Raw genomic sequence first — 14,164 nt, 5'->3', positions numbered from 1 at the left:
GAAATTTTAAAAGAAAGGAGTTTAGATATTTTATTTTGAAAAGAAAGAAAGACAAACCTAGTTAGAGCGGAAGTTCCGGTTTTAAACGCGTGAATGTTTGTTTTTCCCTCAGAACGAGGCTCAGTAATGTAGTCAAGTTATATACAGCGTGTAAGAACATGAAATGAAGTAGGCTAGTCTGCGTCCTTAATTTCACTTCTACAACATCCACTAACTCTCTCCTGTAATTTAGAGAGATCGTGACATTGTCACACAGGGCTTGTACAGATGCCACCTTTGGGAAGGAGAAATGTAAGGGAAACAAAAAGGTAAGAGTAAGACCAACGTACTGATGGTATATCATACAGCAATATCAATATTGATCAAATGGTATGGTATAATAGGCTATTTGCTGTGTTAACAGTTATGGAAGAAGGACTCGCATGTTTTACTTAAGTAAAAGTATCAATACTGCAATGCAGAACTACTCTGTTACAAGTAGAAGTCCTGTGTTCAAAATATGCTTGAGTAAAAGTACAAAAGTATCGTCATCAAAATATACTTAAAGTATCAAACGTAAAAGTACTCATTGTGCAGAATGTCCCATTTCACAAGTTCAAAATGTACTAAAAAAATATTTTGAAGATCTACAAGCTCATATTGTGAGCTTGTAGATCTATCTATCTATCTATCTATTTATGCTATTTTAAAATACCGAAATATATACACGGCTGAAGTGGTTGGTGTGTTTTGTAATAATAACCAAAATCTAACAAGTAACTAAAGTTTTTGCATAATTGTAGCAGCAGTAGAGCAAAAGTTTCCTCTGAGATGTAGTGGAGTAGAAGTAAAAATAATTGAAAATTGTAAATACTGAAGAAAGTAATAGCCTAATACCTCAAAATTGTACTTAAGTACAATACTTGAGTACATTTCCACCACTGCCTGTCTGTCTGTCTGTCTGTCTGTCTGTCTGTCTGTCTCTCTCTCTCTCACTTCTGCATGTCTGTCATCTGCCGTCAGACCCAAACTAGACTGGAGGTTTGTGCAGAGGTTCTGCAGCATCCAGAAGGTTCTGTTTCCATCATGGTCAAGTCAGAGTGCGCTGATGTTTGGAACGCTTCTTGGAGTTACTTTGACAGGTAGCCTAACTTTTGACAAAGTTTAAGATAAGGCAATTCATTTGCATAACAAAAAAAACAGTAATTTACAACATCTGTTGATTCTGTTGTACAAAGTACAAAATCGTGAAAATTCGTGGCAAAATCTTGGATTGTATATTTTTTAACATTTGTAAAATATTTAGTTCCAGGAACCCCCAGAAGCAAAGATTTGAGTTACAAATGTCCGCCAAAAAAAAGGAAAAAAAATCTAATATTTGCATAACTTTTCATGATTTTTCAAAAATAACAGATCTACAAGCTCATAGCGCGGCACTCAGTGCCACGCTATGAGCTTGTATATCTGCTATTTTTGAATAGCCAAAGAAATCTAAAAATGACACACAGATGCGTTCCCGGTCTTTAAAGAGTTAACTGACTGAGGCACATTGATATATTGAACATGGGGAAAACATTGTGCAAAGCTGCATCCTTTGCTGGGGAAAGAAAGCTGCATTTGCTTACTTTGTTTTACAATCGGCTTGAGGGACTGTGGCTACTGTGACAATTTGTTAACACATCTTTTTCCCCTCCCACGATTTAGAGCAACTGATCATTTACCAAGTGGGTGTTCTTCCAAGCCAGTTCTACAAAGTGCTGGCCGACAAGGATTACCCAGGATTCACCACTCTTTTGTCCCTGGCTGTGGGACTCATATTGCTCAATTCCACAGTAAGTTGACGTCTAACATAATGTTGCAAATTGTAACCAGCAAACCGTTCTAGAAACTTCACAGCAGGGGAATGCACATGCTCACACCCTGACACTCAACATGTCTTACTCGCTAGGGCATGGTAACCGGTTGCCATTTACTACATGATCAAACAAGTAACTTCCGCATCCCAACAGCCCTCATTAAAGTCTTTTAGCAGTCAGGTTCAAAAAGTCCAAGTATTCCTCCAGCCAAGATTCCCTAGAAAAGCAGGCTGGTTTATGCTCAGCAGATAAATGATGCAAGGTCCAGAGTTGGTTAACAGTAACAGCTTTTTTTTTTTTACCCAGCAGGCATGCTGTTGGACATACAGTACAGAGATATTAACATTAAAAACCTTAACATTAGGGATATTACTTTTAACCACAGTGAATTAAGAGCTGGACAGTCCCAAAGCACATGAAGAAGTGTACCTCGATTGCCACAATTTCGCCAGCATAAAACTGGGCGTTTGTCCATTTTGGATAATCTTACCTCTATTCAGAATCTTGTATTGTATACTCCTAAATCTCACATTTAGATTAGCTCAAAGCAAAATTGCATATCACTTAGAAGTGAGAAGCATTCAGAGAAATCTTAAGGTCATGCTCCCAAGCTGTCTGGACTCTGGACAGAAGAATATGCATTAGGGGCAACCATAATCATGAAACTGTAAATACTTGAGACTTCACCTCTTGACAAAGCAGTCTTCTCAAGAAGCTGATCCCTTTCTGAGCATGCAGCACATTTTAAAAACATCTGTCCCACTGTTGTAATGCCATGCCCATCTTTATTATTTAAAGTGCATGCTCCAGCTGAGAGGATTGGGTTATACCACCAAACATGACAGGATGGAAGAGAACGCCCCTTGATACTGCAGCTGCTTCGCAATAGAACATAGAACAATAGAACATAATAATAATAATAATGGATTTTATTTATAATGCACTTTACATTTGTGAAGTGCTACAATAGGCAATTGCATAAAAAAAAAAGAATCATCACACAAAAAAACATCTAAGGATTAAGAAACTGAAACAGAACAAAGAATAAAGCCTAGAGGTGAAACCAGTGTAGCTAAAACAATGCTCTGTTAAAAAGATAGGTCTTTAGTCCTCTCTTAAAAGAGTCAACCGACTGTGGTGCTCTCAGGTGGGCAGGTAGGGCGTTCCACAGTTCGGGGGCGAGCAGAAGGCCCGGTCGCCCATGGTACGTAGGTTGGTCTTGGGGGTTTTAAGGAGGTTAGTGTTTGAAGAGCGGAGGTTGCGGGTCGAACGCTGTGGGGAGACTAATTCCTTGGGGTAGGAAGGAGCGTTGCTGTGGATGCACTGATGATAATAATGCATTATTTATTTAATAATTATAAAAAAAAACATCCAATAGAGGTGATGGTTTTGGACAATGGGATTATCATTCTAATCGTGATTCAGGTTTCACAATTGTGTAATCGTGAAACTTGGTTTATTTGGTCAGCTGTTGCACCTTGCCCTCATCTCCTCCCCATTACACAATGTTTAATAACCAGAACATTCCAGACATTACAGTCCATCTCCCCATCCATCTGGCTCACAGAGACAATAAAATCATACAGGCCATTACTCACCATTTGGCTAAAGATATGGTTGAAATGATATTAAGAAAATCTCCACCATAAATACCAATCATTCCTATTACAATGCTAAGCAAAAAATAATCAGGATGATTATCATTTTAGCCATTATTGTGTGTGCTTGCTATGGCTAATAAAAAAGATCATGGTTTATTTTACAATGTCTTATTTTACGAGGGCAGGTCAACCTGCTCCGTTCATTGCACTCTGAATGACCTACAAGAGGAAATGTCAACACGACTTTATAGACTATTAGGCCTAAAAATAAAGACAATATAAATCTCAGTCCATAGTATCTTGAGTGGAAGGACTCCTGCACATCCTTTCATTTACAACTAGATGTTTTGTAATTATTGTATTTTGCATTATTAGTTTATCACAATAAATTATGATTCAGTTTGGCAATATATGAAAGTTTAATTTAATCTAGAATAGATCAGATCATGTGCCTCCTGACTGTTGAGCATTGAGGCCAGTTACAACAGGTCTGTGTCAGGAGTTATTGCTATCAAGAGTACCATTGTGGAAAAAGGTCCTGTAAGCAGACTGCTAATGGGAAATGAGATAAACAGAGATACAGAGAAGTGCAAAAAAAAGTATTAAGAAAGGTTTAGTAATGATATGACAAAATTAAAAAATCAATTGCATAAATAAATTTTGTCAAGATTTGTAATTGTTAAATCTCATAAACGAGTACACAAGTACAATTATTTCGTTTGGTTCCTCTACATTGTAGCAACAATCACAAAAACAACAAAATAAAGAATAACAATAGTAATAGTAAGGTAAAGAAATAGCTATGTAGATACATAGCACCCTTTGAGGTGCTTGGAAGGTGCTGTGTCCACGAGTCCTAATTCTAAATATGACATACATATGTATGCAGCATATGTTGTATATAAGCATATATTTGCATATACAGCATATGTGTATGTACATGCTAGTGGCTGTGAAACAGTCCGTGGCTAGGGTCTTTGATAAACTTACAGGCTTTACGAACACAACCTCTGTTGTATTAGTTGTATATGTCGTGAATGGAGGGACTCTCATGTCCAGTGATGTGCTGGGCCGTCTGCATGACCCTCATAGGTTTGGGTGTACGTGTAAATATTTTGGTTGTAAATATCCCTTTCTTTTCACTCTCTCGCTCTTTCGCTCTCTCTCTCTGTCTCTCCTCTCTCTCCATATGCCTCAGCTTAAAAGTCTGGACCAGTATATATGCAGTCTGATGTATGTTAATTGGAGACAGACGCTTACTGAGAGCCTCCATGCTGACTACTTCCAAGGCAGGGTCTATTACACCCTCAACGTACTGAGAGAGGACATAGATAACCCGTAAGCCTGCAATTCCCACAAGGACTTTCTTTTGTTATAGTATGTAGATTGTTTAATCTGTAGTCTATACACATTTCAATATTCAACGCTACATATTTATTGAGAGTCTTAAGTGAAAAAACATTCGCTTGAATTCTTTTAACCTTTAAAAAAAAAAATTTGCTCCTGGCTTTTGAATAGGCACAGTAAAATCCTCTCTAATTTAACCAGTTCGGCTAGTTTGTTCTGGTGATTTGCATGGGTTTGGTGTGACTTGCAGAGATCAGCGAATAAGCCAGGATGCAGACAGGCTGTGCAAGCAGATGAGCACCATGGCTAGTCGGCTGATAGTGTCACCATTCACGCTGTCTTACTACACTTACCAATGCTACCAAAGGTGAGGTTGTGTACCGTGTTACTACAACTACCAATGCTACTACAGGTGAAGTTGTAACAAGCTGATATAAATCATACTTAAAAGACCTTACCAGGGGTCTGACATGTTTATCCCATTGACAATGAATGACTCATTGTTTACTTCACATTACTGCTGACCATTTTCCAAAGCGTAACATGGTTTGAAGGTACACAAATGTGAAAAATCTAAAAGTAAAGCCGTTAATTGTAAAAAATAAATAAATAAAAAATAGAATAACAAAAAAATATATATATGGATGGATGGCCAAAGTTGTTAGTAGACAATGACAGCAGTATGGTGCTTTTAAGTTACTTGTATACTGTATTTGTGGATTTCTAAATACAGTTTGGACACAGCTTACCTCCCATTACTTTTTCAATCCAATGTTTTCTTTCATCTGTGTTTTGAAGAGGAGGCCATTAAGACTGAGAGACAGGAAATAGAAGGGAAATGCTTAACTGCCCTGTGAAAGATAGGACTAAACCTCATGCAATTGTGTTATAATTATGTATACTTACTTAACCTCTGATCTACCCCAATCTACTTTTTCCTTCTTGCAGTACTGGATGGATTGGCCCTGTGAGTATATTTGGCTATTTTGTGATTGGGACAATTGCCAACAAAATTCTAATGGGTCCCATTGTGGCCACTCTGTTTGAGCAAGAGAAACTGGAAGGAGATTTCAGGTAAAATCAATATGTTTTAACAAGAAACAAATGCACACAATGTGAAATAAATAATTTGTGTTGATGCATGGACAATGCTGCCTTACATAGCTTAAACAACAAATCTTATTTTATTTTTTAAAATGAATCAAGTTAACAGACATTCGCATGTTGCAACAACAATTCTGAATATCACTAGAATAGTTGGATGAAGAGACAGCTTTGTTAGAGCTTGTCCGTCTAAAGTTTACAGTCGTGGAAAACATTCATTTAAAGAGGAAGCTGCTCATGTAGACTTTGGCCCAGAGCCACTTGCCTATGAGGACACTTTACAGGATATGTGTCAGCTAAATAAGATGGATCTAATGCTGGTTTTGCAATCACAGATTGATATGGAGATGTCTTTGAACTTTGGCAGACAGTTATGTCGAGAGAAAATTAATTATGGGCAGGCTTATAACAAACTGTATTTATTGTAATGCAAAAATAAAATGATGATATTCTGCCTCCAGGTTCAAGCACATGCAGATCAGAGTCAATGCTGAGTCTGCCGCTTTTTACAGGTTAGACTCATGAACGTTTTTTATTGTCTGTTTTGTTTTCTTATTTGGGTGGTAGCTGTACTCTATGGTATTTGCCGCATACTGTAGGAAAATTCCTTCTTAGACGTTGATCTTACTATATTTTACTTCCAAATGACCGTAGATCATCATTTGGATGTAAAATATAGAAAGAACACTAATTTAGTAGATTTGTCAGTCACTGCCAACAAGATGATTTGACCCATGTGCTTTCAAACAATGGTTTACACCAGTTCCCACAGCGTGTACAGTACATTTTAGTGGCTTGCATCTGTCTGTGCAAATGTAGAGCCGGTAAGGTGGAGCACATGAGGACTGACCGCAGATTGCAATCTCTACTGAATACTCAAAGGAACCTGATGAACAAGGAGTTCTGGCTTTACAGTAAGAAACACTGATAAACATCTGTCATTAGTTTTGATTGATTGAATACTTTATTAACAGTTTGCAAATAGTACAGAGGTATTATTCTTAAAAGGATAACACAAAAAGCCCTACGGGCTTTTTTCCATTGTGGTCCTGTGTGCATCTGCTAAACTTTTACATGCAGCTGCAGTTTAACCTCTCTCTCTCTCTCTCTCTCTCTCTCTCCTCTCTCTCTCTCTCTCATCTCTCTCCTCTCTCTCTCTCTCTCTCTCTCTCTCTCTCTCTCTCTCTCCTCTCTCTCTCTCTCTCTCTCTCTCTCTCTCTCTCTCTCTCTCTCTCTCTCTCTCTCTCTCTCTCTCTCTCTCTCTCTCCTCTCTCTCTCTCTCTCTCTCTGTGACTCCCTCTTGTTACTCTCAGTTGGGGTGAACACCTTTGACTACATGGGAGGTTTCCTCAGCTACATTATCATCGCTATCCCTATTTTCTCTGGGGTTTACGATGGTCTCAGCCCCCGGTGATCTTAGTGCACTCATTAGTAAGGTAGGCATGAAGAGATATGTGTATTGGGCGAGTATGTCTTTGTTTGTAAATACACATTCAATAATTAGGGTTATTTCTAAATTATTTACAATTTAGGCATTAGACTTACAGTAAGCGAGGTAAACACATACATCAAATGCAGAGAGGCAGTAGTGCCTCAGTAATCTAGGATCATAGGTAAACCAAGAACCTAGGGTTAGGGTTATATTCCCCTTCTGTGTCTCTTTGAATTTGTCTGTCTCTGAACGATTGCTTCAAATAATAAATTCAAATGTGATTGTCACTCCTCTGTTAAAACCCTTACCTGTCCAGATCGTAATATATGTACATGTCAGAATGGTCAAAATGAATTTGAACAGCGTCAAGCTTGTACTAGACTAGAATTTGTTTCTTTGCCTACCTTCTTCCACCACTGGGTGGCAGCATCTTCTAAAGAACTTGATAAAAACAAATATGGCAGGATCGACAACAAATGATCTTACTCCTCAGTTTTGATAAGAAAAGATGATAAATAAATCTATAAAATCAATTAAATACATAAATAAATAAAACCAATTAGTAATTAATCATCAATGTAGATTGATACTTTACATTTAGCCAATCACAATCATCGAAGATCATCACTATAAAGTAAACCATTAAATGTAAAGCTATAGTGTTATAATATTTCCACACAGTGGAAACCAAATGCTTGTATGAACAATGAACACCCCATTGATTTAGGCACCATTTTGTAAATTCATCTACATAATATATAGAAATGAAGCAAAATGGTGCAAGAAAAGAAAGATAGGATATTATCTTTCTTTCGCTCACACACAATACTCTTTCTTTCTTTCTTTTTGTCCCTGTCATGGTCAGAATGCCTTTGTGTGCATCTACTTGATAAACGGCTTCACACAGCTAATAGACCTGTCAACCACTCTGTCAGATGTGGCTGGATACACCCACAGGTATCACACAGCATACCCATTGCCTCATTTGGGTGCACACGTGCGTGTTTGAAATCCAGCTATTTGATGATAGATGACTGCTAGTGAGTGTGGACAACCACCTCCTAGTGAATTTGTGTGTGTGTGTGTGTGTGTGTGTGTGTGTGTGTGTGTGTGTGTGTGTGTGTGTGTCAGGATAGGGGAGCTGAGAGAGGTAATGGATGACATCTTGCGCAGGCAGTGTGATTATGACCCAGCATCGGGGGAAAGCTACAACTTTGACAGGTATAACTATGTATGTCTGTTTAAAATTCTTTGCTGCTACTGTGTGACATTTATATTCAGGGCAGGGTGGACAAGGCCTTTTTCCACCAGGCAAAGGACTTAAAGGGATACTTCACTTTCGGGCCGGGGACACATTTAAAAAAAATATTAAAAATAAATGAAAAAAGTTATGGAAAATTCATGGCCCCCTCACGACACGCAGTGTCCTACTAATGTGTGAGGGGGCCATGAATTTTCCATAACTTTTTTCATTTATTTTTAATATTTTTTTTAAATGTGTCCCCGGCCCGAAAGTGAAGTATCCCTTTAAGGGATCCCAAAATGTTTAAACCAGCCAGCCAATCAGAGATGATGTTTGGTCTTTCCTCTACCTTTCTTGATCTTATTTTCAGTGGTGGAAAGGAAAGTACATTTACTCAAATAAATAAGTACAATTTTGAGGTATTTTTACTTCTACTCTATATCGTACTTTTCATTCCACTACAATTATTTGAAAACTTTATTTACTAGTTACTTTGCGGATATAGATTATTATTCCAAAACATACATAAACTACTTAAGCCCTATTTTATTATAGCAAGCTCACAAGTGCTATTTTTTTAAAGCTCACAAGTTTGAATCTTATTTTATTTTATTTTAATAGTTTTACTTTGGTACTGTAAGCATATTTTGATGTCAATACTTTTGTACCTTTTACTCAAGTAAGATTTTGAATACCGGCTTTTTACTTGTAAATGCACAACATAAAGTATTTTTATATCGTGGTATTGCTACTTTTACTTAAGTAAAACATCTGAGTACTTTTCCCACCACCACTTTATTCTACCATCTCCTTCCTCCACACAGTGACTTTGATATCCATGGAGGACCGACGGACACAGCCTTCGTCTTGGACCGGCTGTCCTACAAGTGTCCTTACTCAGAGGACCTACTGGTGGAGGACCTGAACCTGAAGATCAGCCAGGGAAATAATTTGTTGGTGGTGGGGAACACAGGGACCGGCAAGACCTCTCTACTGAGGGTCCTCAACCGCCTCTGGGAGGCAGATAGCGGTACGGTGGGTATAAGATGATTTTATGATTCCCATTCCTATCCTTGAGGTATACTGACATGTTATGGCCTTTCCCCAGGTTTTGTCCAGATGACCACATGCTTCGGACCCAGGGGCATTCTCTTCCTGCCCCAGAAGCCTTACCTAACCGATGGAACACTCCGTGAACAGGTATTTCCCTTTTAAACCTACGTAGACCTTTGGTTTTCTATATTATATTGTGAATACACACTTTGAGTGGCAGGTACACCCACGCATTCACTCAGACTTGCTCACATCATGAACTCTATGCGTCTCATGCACCCAACAGCACCACACTACATGTCATCATACACACCTCATACTAAAGCAAGGACCGCAATGGAAACCAGCTGTAAAGCTTTTTTTTTACGTTATCCTGATGATTATGGTTTATCAGATGTGTGTTACAGATGTATGTATGTGACATATGATTTTATTTCATGATCAATAAAGACATCAACCAATACTTACACTGTTAATACATTACAACTATTTGTGTTTGAGTGTATTTTGTGTGGAATGTATCTTAACAAAACTACAAAGTGGGGAAATCAAAGAAAAAACAAAAGGAACACTTAGTTCTTAGTAACGTTTGACTGTTTTTTCTTTAACAGGTGATCTACCCTTTGAAAGATATTTACCCTGCATCAGGTATGATGGTGAATCTTGTAGCTAGTCTATCAGTGCTTTGCAAAATTTTTGTGCCCATGGCACACCAATGGGCAGGTCATAATCAATGGGCAGGTCATAATCCCAAGGCACACCCGTATTCATAGCGAAAATAGCCGATTTACAAGTTTGTAAATAAATAAAATAAAAAGTAAATAATTTTTAAATAACTTTTTGTATTATACTTTTTGTATTCTTTGACCCTTAGGAAGGTTATACAGTCATACTTGTCTAATGATTCAACGGTTCTCTCAAAGGTTTCATGAATATACAGTAGACGTACAGTATGTCTAACCAACTGCATAGATGTCGACTACCACTATACTAACACACACTGCCAGTTATTTGTTCAGTCACTGAGTATTTGCCTCATGTTGCTGTCCTGTTTTCAGGGGATGTGGATGATGGGAGAATAATACAATTTCTAGAGCTAGCAGGGGTGGTGAGTGAATTTGTTTAACTATGCTTTTATTATAATTGTAGCAGTATCAGTGAAAAAAAGGAAATTCTTTATTATAGGTCTGTCACATGTATGTATTACGGTATGACCTTCGTTCGTCCGTCTGTCAATATTCCTTTGTCATTGCTCCTCACTTCCGATTTGAATGAAACTTCATACAGAATTCAATACCAAGATGGCTTGCAGGGGATTGCATTTCAGCATTCTGCACCCACTGTCATTGTCATAATTGACGGGCGTATTCTACTCCTGCATGCGATTCTCTTGAGTGTTATACTATGCAGTCACCTTCAAGCTGACACTAATTCACCTTGGATGCAACACTGAAGCAAGCCTGATTTCTCTCATTTTCTCCAGTCCAGTCTCCTGAAGCGTACCGGTGGGTTGGACGAGAAGGTGGAGTGGAACTGGTAAGGGTGAAACCGGGAAAAGAAACTACTCTGTGAAATCCTCAGTATTAATTTAAATCTGAGGGTGTGCAAAATGTACATTTGGTTACATTTGTACACTCTCAGAGTTACAAACACTGAATATTTTATCAGAATTTCATGTGTCACATTGAGCTGTGCGAAATAATTAAAGGTAGGGTAAGTGATATTTTTTGGTTAAAACCAAAAGTATTTTGTTAAAAGGTTAAAACACTATATTCTGATAGTAATCATTGCTATAGAGTGTTTTTTCAGTAACAGATGTCTCCCTGTCTCTCCAGCTCTTTAATAAACAGAAAACACATTTTCCGGTAGGTGTCAAATTCTCAGCCAATCAGGAGAAAGTACCCATTTTTAAGCTTAATTTGTGTAGTGTTCCAGTTCCAATTTTGTCTGCTCATTTCTTAGTGTCATCACTTCCAATTTCACTTGTTTAATCTATATCCTGATTGAGTTCTCTGTCCTGGTTGGATAAAATTGGAAATGAACCTGAAACGGAAATGTATTTTCTGTTTTATAAAGAGCTGGAGAGACAAGGAGACTCATTTTACTGAACAAACACTCTATAGCAATGAGTACTATCAGAATATAGAGCTATTTAACACTTATTTTAACCAAAGCAAATCACTTACCCTACCTTTAACTAGACCAAAGTATTCTAAAATAAATGTCATGGCTCTCTCTCTAGGTATGATGTCCTGTCTCCAGGGGAGATGCAACGTCTCAGCTTCGCACGCCTCTTCTACCTGCAGCCCAAATATGCAGGTCTGTTGCCCTAAACAAAGTCGTTGCATTCCCTCTTATTATATGTTGGCAATATTCTAGCTTCTTTTAACCCATTTAGACCTAAGGCCGATTCTACAAAATGTCTTCTAAATCCTAACAGTTTTCTGAAAAACGTATGTTTCATCTAAAATGACATTAGATGCTTTCCTGGTTTTCATGGGTTAAATCAACGTCATAGTTTCTATTCAAGTGCAGATATATAACATTTTATTATTATTGCACCTATTTTGGGACTATGGGACTCACCTAAGCTGTATTGTGTTCATATTATACAGTGTTGGATGAGGCCACCAGTGCTCTGACAGAGGAGGCAGAGTCACAGCTGTACAGAGCCTGTAAACAGCTGGGCATGACCTTGGTCAGCCTGGGACACCGCAGCAGCCTGGAGAAGGTAGAGTAAACATGCATGCTGTACCACACTGGGTTACGTTTCGCAAACATATCTTTGCGGCTTGGATTGGGGTTTCCAAAGTCATCTTCAGCCTGAGAAGGTATGAGTGTTTAGTCCGAAGTAGTCGTAGGGACAGACTACATGAGACCACCTGAATTTGCCTACAGTACGTACTGTAAAACTCATCCTGCGTAAACTCATCGATAAGCTCTTGACACACAGAGTGCATTGGGAAGTTTTCACCTGTCCTCCTCAAAACGGGACAGGTGACATTGGACAAAATAGGGTTGTCATTAAGTATCGGCAAAGTTCCCCATACATTTGCATGTAATGTATGCGTGTAAAGTATTGTCTGAAGCTGACGCTTTGCTTTTCTGCTTCTGTAACAGTACCATGATGTCCAGCTGAAGCTGTGTGGTGAGGGCCGGTGGGAGCTGAGCAAGTTGAAAGGCAGTGGTAACCTAGTCCTTAGAGAAGCAAGCATGTGACCTTAGAATGACCTCTGCACATACGAGGAAAACCTGGGGAGGAGAGGTGAGAATCAGTCACTCTCCCAAACCTCAGCAATGTTTACATTACAGGATTTTACTCTGCCTGGGCCAGAGTTGTGCCAGTGTGTCGTGGGCAGATATAATATTTTTTACATTTTTTATATAATTTGGGTGGGGTGTTGCTTTGCAAGTGCTACGTGTGAAGAAGATATGCTATTCAATAAGATCCTGCATGTAATTCTGAACATATTTCTTTCTATCATTCAAATTTCTTTAATGTGCATAGTCTGGTTAATTGTTAAATCCTTTAATTATCAATTATGTTTTTATGACAGTCAATCAATGGTTACAAATTTAAATGCCGGGTTTTTGCTGCCTTCCCCACACATACGCTTTGTGAGTCCTTTGTGACAGGAAGTCAGGCCATTCTGAAAGATCCCACATGTAATTTTGAACAGACCTTTTCATTCAAACAACTCAACAATTACATTTTTTTTTTTCCTGCAGTGTTCTGAAAAGTCATGGGTTACAGCTGATAGCGGTCATTACATGACTGATTCATTTTGAAATGGAAAAGAATGTGTGTAAATATTTAATTTAGCAAATAATAAATGACAAAAAAATACAACAGCAACAACAACAAATGCACTGAACAACAGCCAGCCAAGAAAATTCTACTTTCTAGGCTTGGGCCCATAAAGGCAACAGGACAGGCCTGTGCCGGGCTCAGACAGAATGTGCACAGGGATAGATAGGGTCGAGCTTGTTTGTTTGGTCCAGATCTAAACTGTACTTAACACGCCCCACTGAAGGGGTGCTTGGAAACTAACGGCACAAGATTGACCGTGTGTAGGAATGTACTGTAACTACAATGTTTTTTAGTTGTTTTGAAATAAGAGACGAGTTACTTTACTGAACTAAAACCCAAAGCAATTGTAGAAGAAGGAATATGATGAACGAGGACCCACTGTAGACCCCAATCTATGGTTAGTTTTGTCATTTTGGTTCATCTGTGGTAAAGTTGAATAAGCACTCCAGGGAACTTAGCCAACCAAACATGTGCCTTAGTGCTTTGTCAAAACAAAACATGTGAAGAATTATCAAAATGTACAACACTAAAACTGACAACGGTATAAGAAATTAACATAGATTCAGTCAAATGTATGTATTTATATGCAAATGTACATTGTATGTACATGTTTATTATCTTTTGTTTACAGTCATTACATTGAAATACATAGTTTTAATAAAACAAATGATGTTCCTCGGTTTTATTTTTGTTATAATTCAAGTTGATAAACTTCAGCTTCAGTTAAGTGTTTTGTCT

General features: G+C 38.2%; 2 protein-coding genes across 2 annotated transcripts in view; one reads left to right on the top strand and one right to left on the bottom strand.

Moving 5' to 3' along the window:
• The window catches only part of LOC308103638 (acetyl-coenzyme A synthetase 2-like, mitochondrial), a 173,579-nt gene that overhangs the window by 137,375 nt on the left and 22,040 nt on the right, over positions 1-14,164 (bottom strand). The window lies entirely within an intron of this gene.
• abcd4 (ATP-binding cassette, sub-family D (ALD), member 4) lies at positions 133-14,100 on the top strand. Its single transcript, XM_080453725.1, is given in 20 exon segments — positions 133-308; positions 1,003-1,121; positions 1,684-1,811; positions 4,635-4,774; positions 5,034-5,150; positions 5,732-5,857; positions 6,349-6,399; positions 6,707-6,801; positions 7,201-7,292; positions 7,294-7,323; positions 8,185-8,276; positions 8,451-8,540; positions 9,387-9,592; positions 9,671-9,762; positions 10,227-10,263; positions 10,674-10,723; positions 11,099-11,151; positions 11,858-11,934; positions 12,231-12,346; positions 12,736-14,100. Coding segments are annotated over 20 exon segments (1,851 nt in total). The 5' UTR covers positions 133-267; the 3' UTR covers positions 12,835-14,100.

Source organism: Gymnoscopelus braueri (genome assembly GCF_963280865.1).
Source record: "Gymnoscopelus braueri genome assembly, chromosome: 16".
NCBI lineage: Eukaryota > Metazoa > Chordata > Actinopteri > Myctophiformes > Myctophidae > Gymnoscopelus > Gymnoscopelus braueri.
This window is presented reverse-complemented; position numbering and strand designations above follow the sequence as displayed.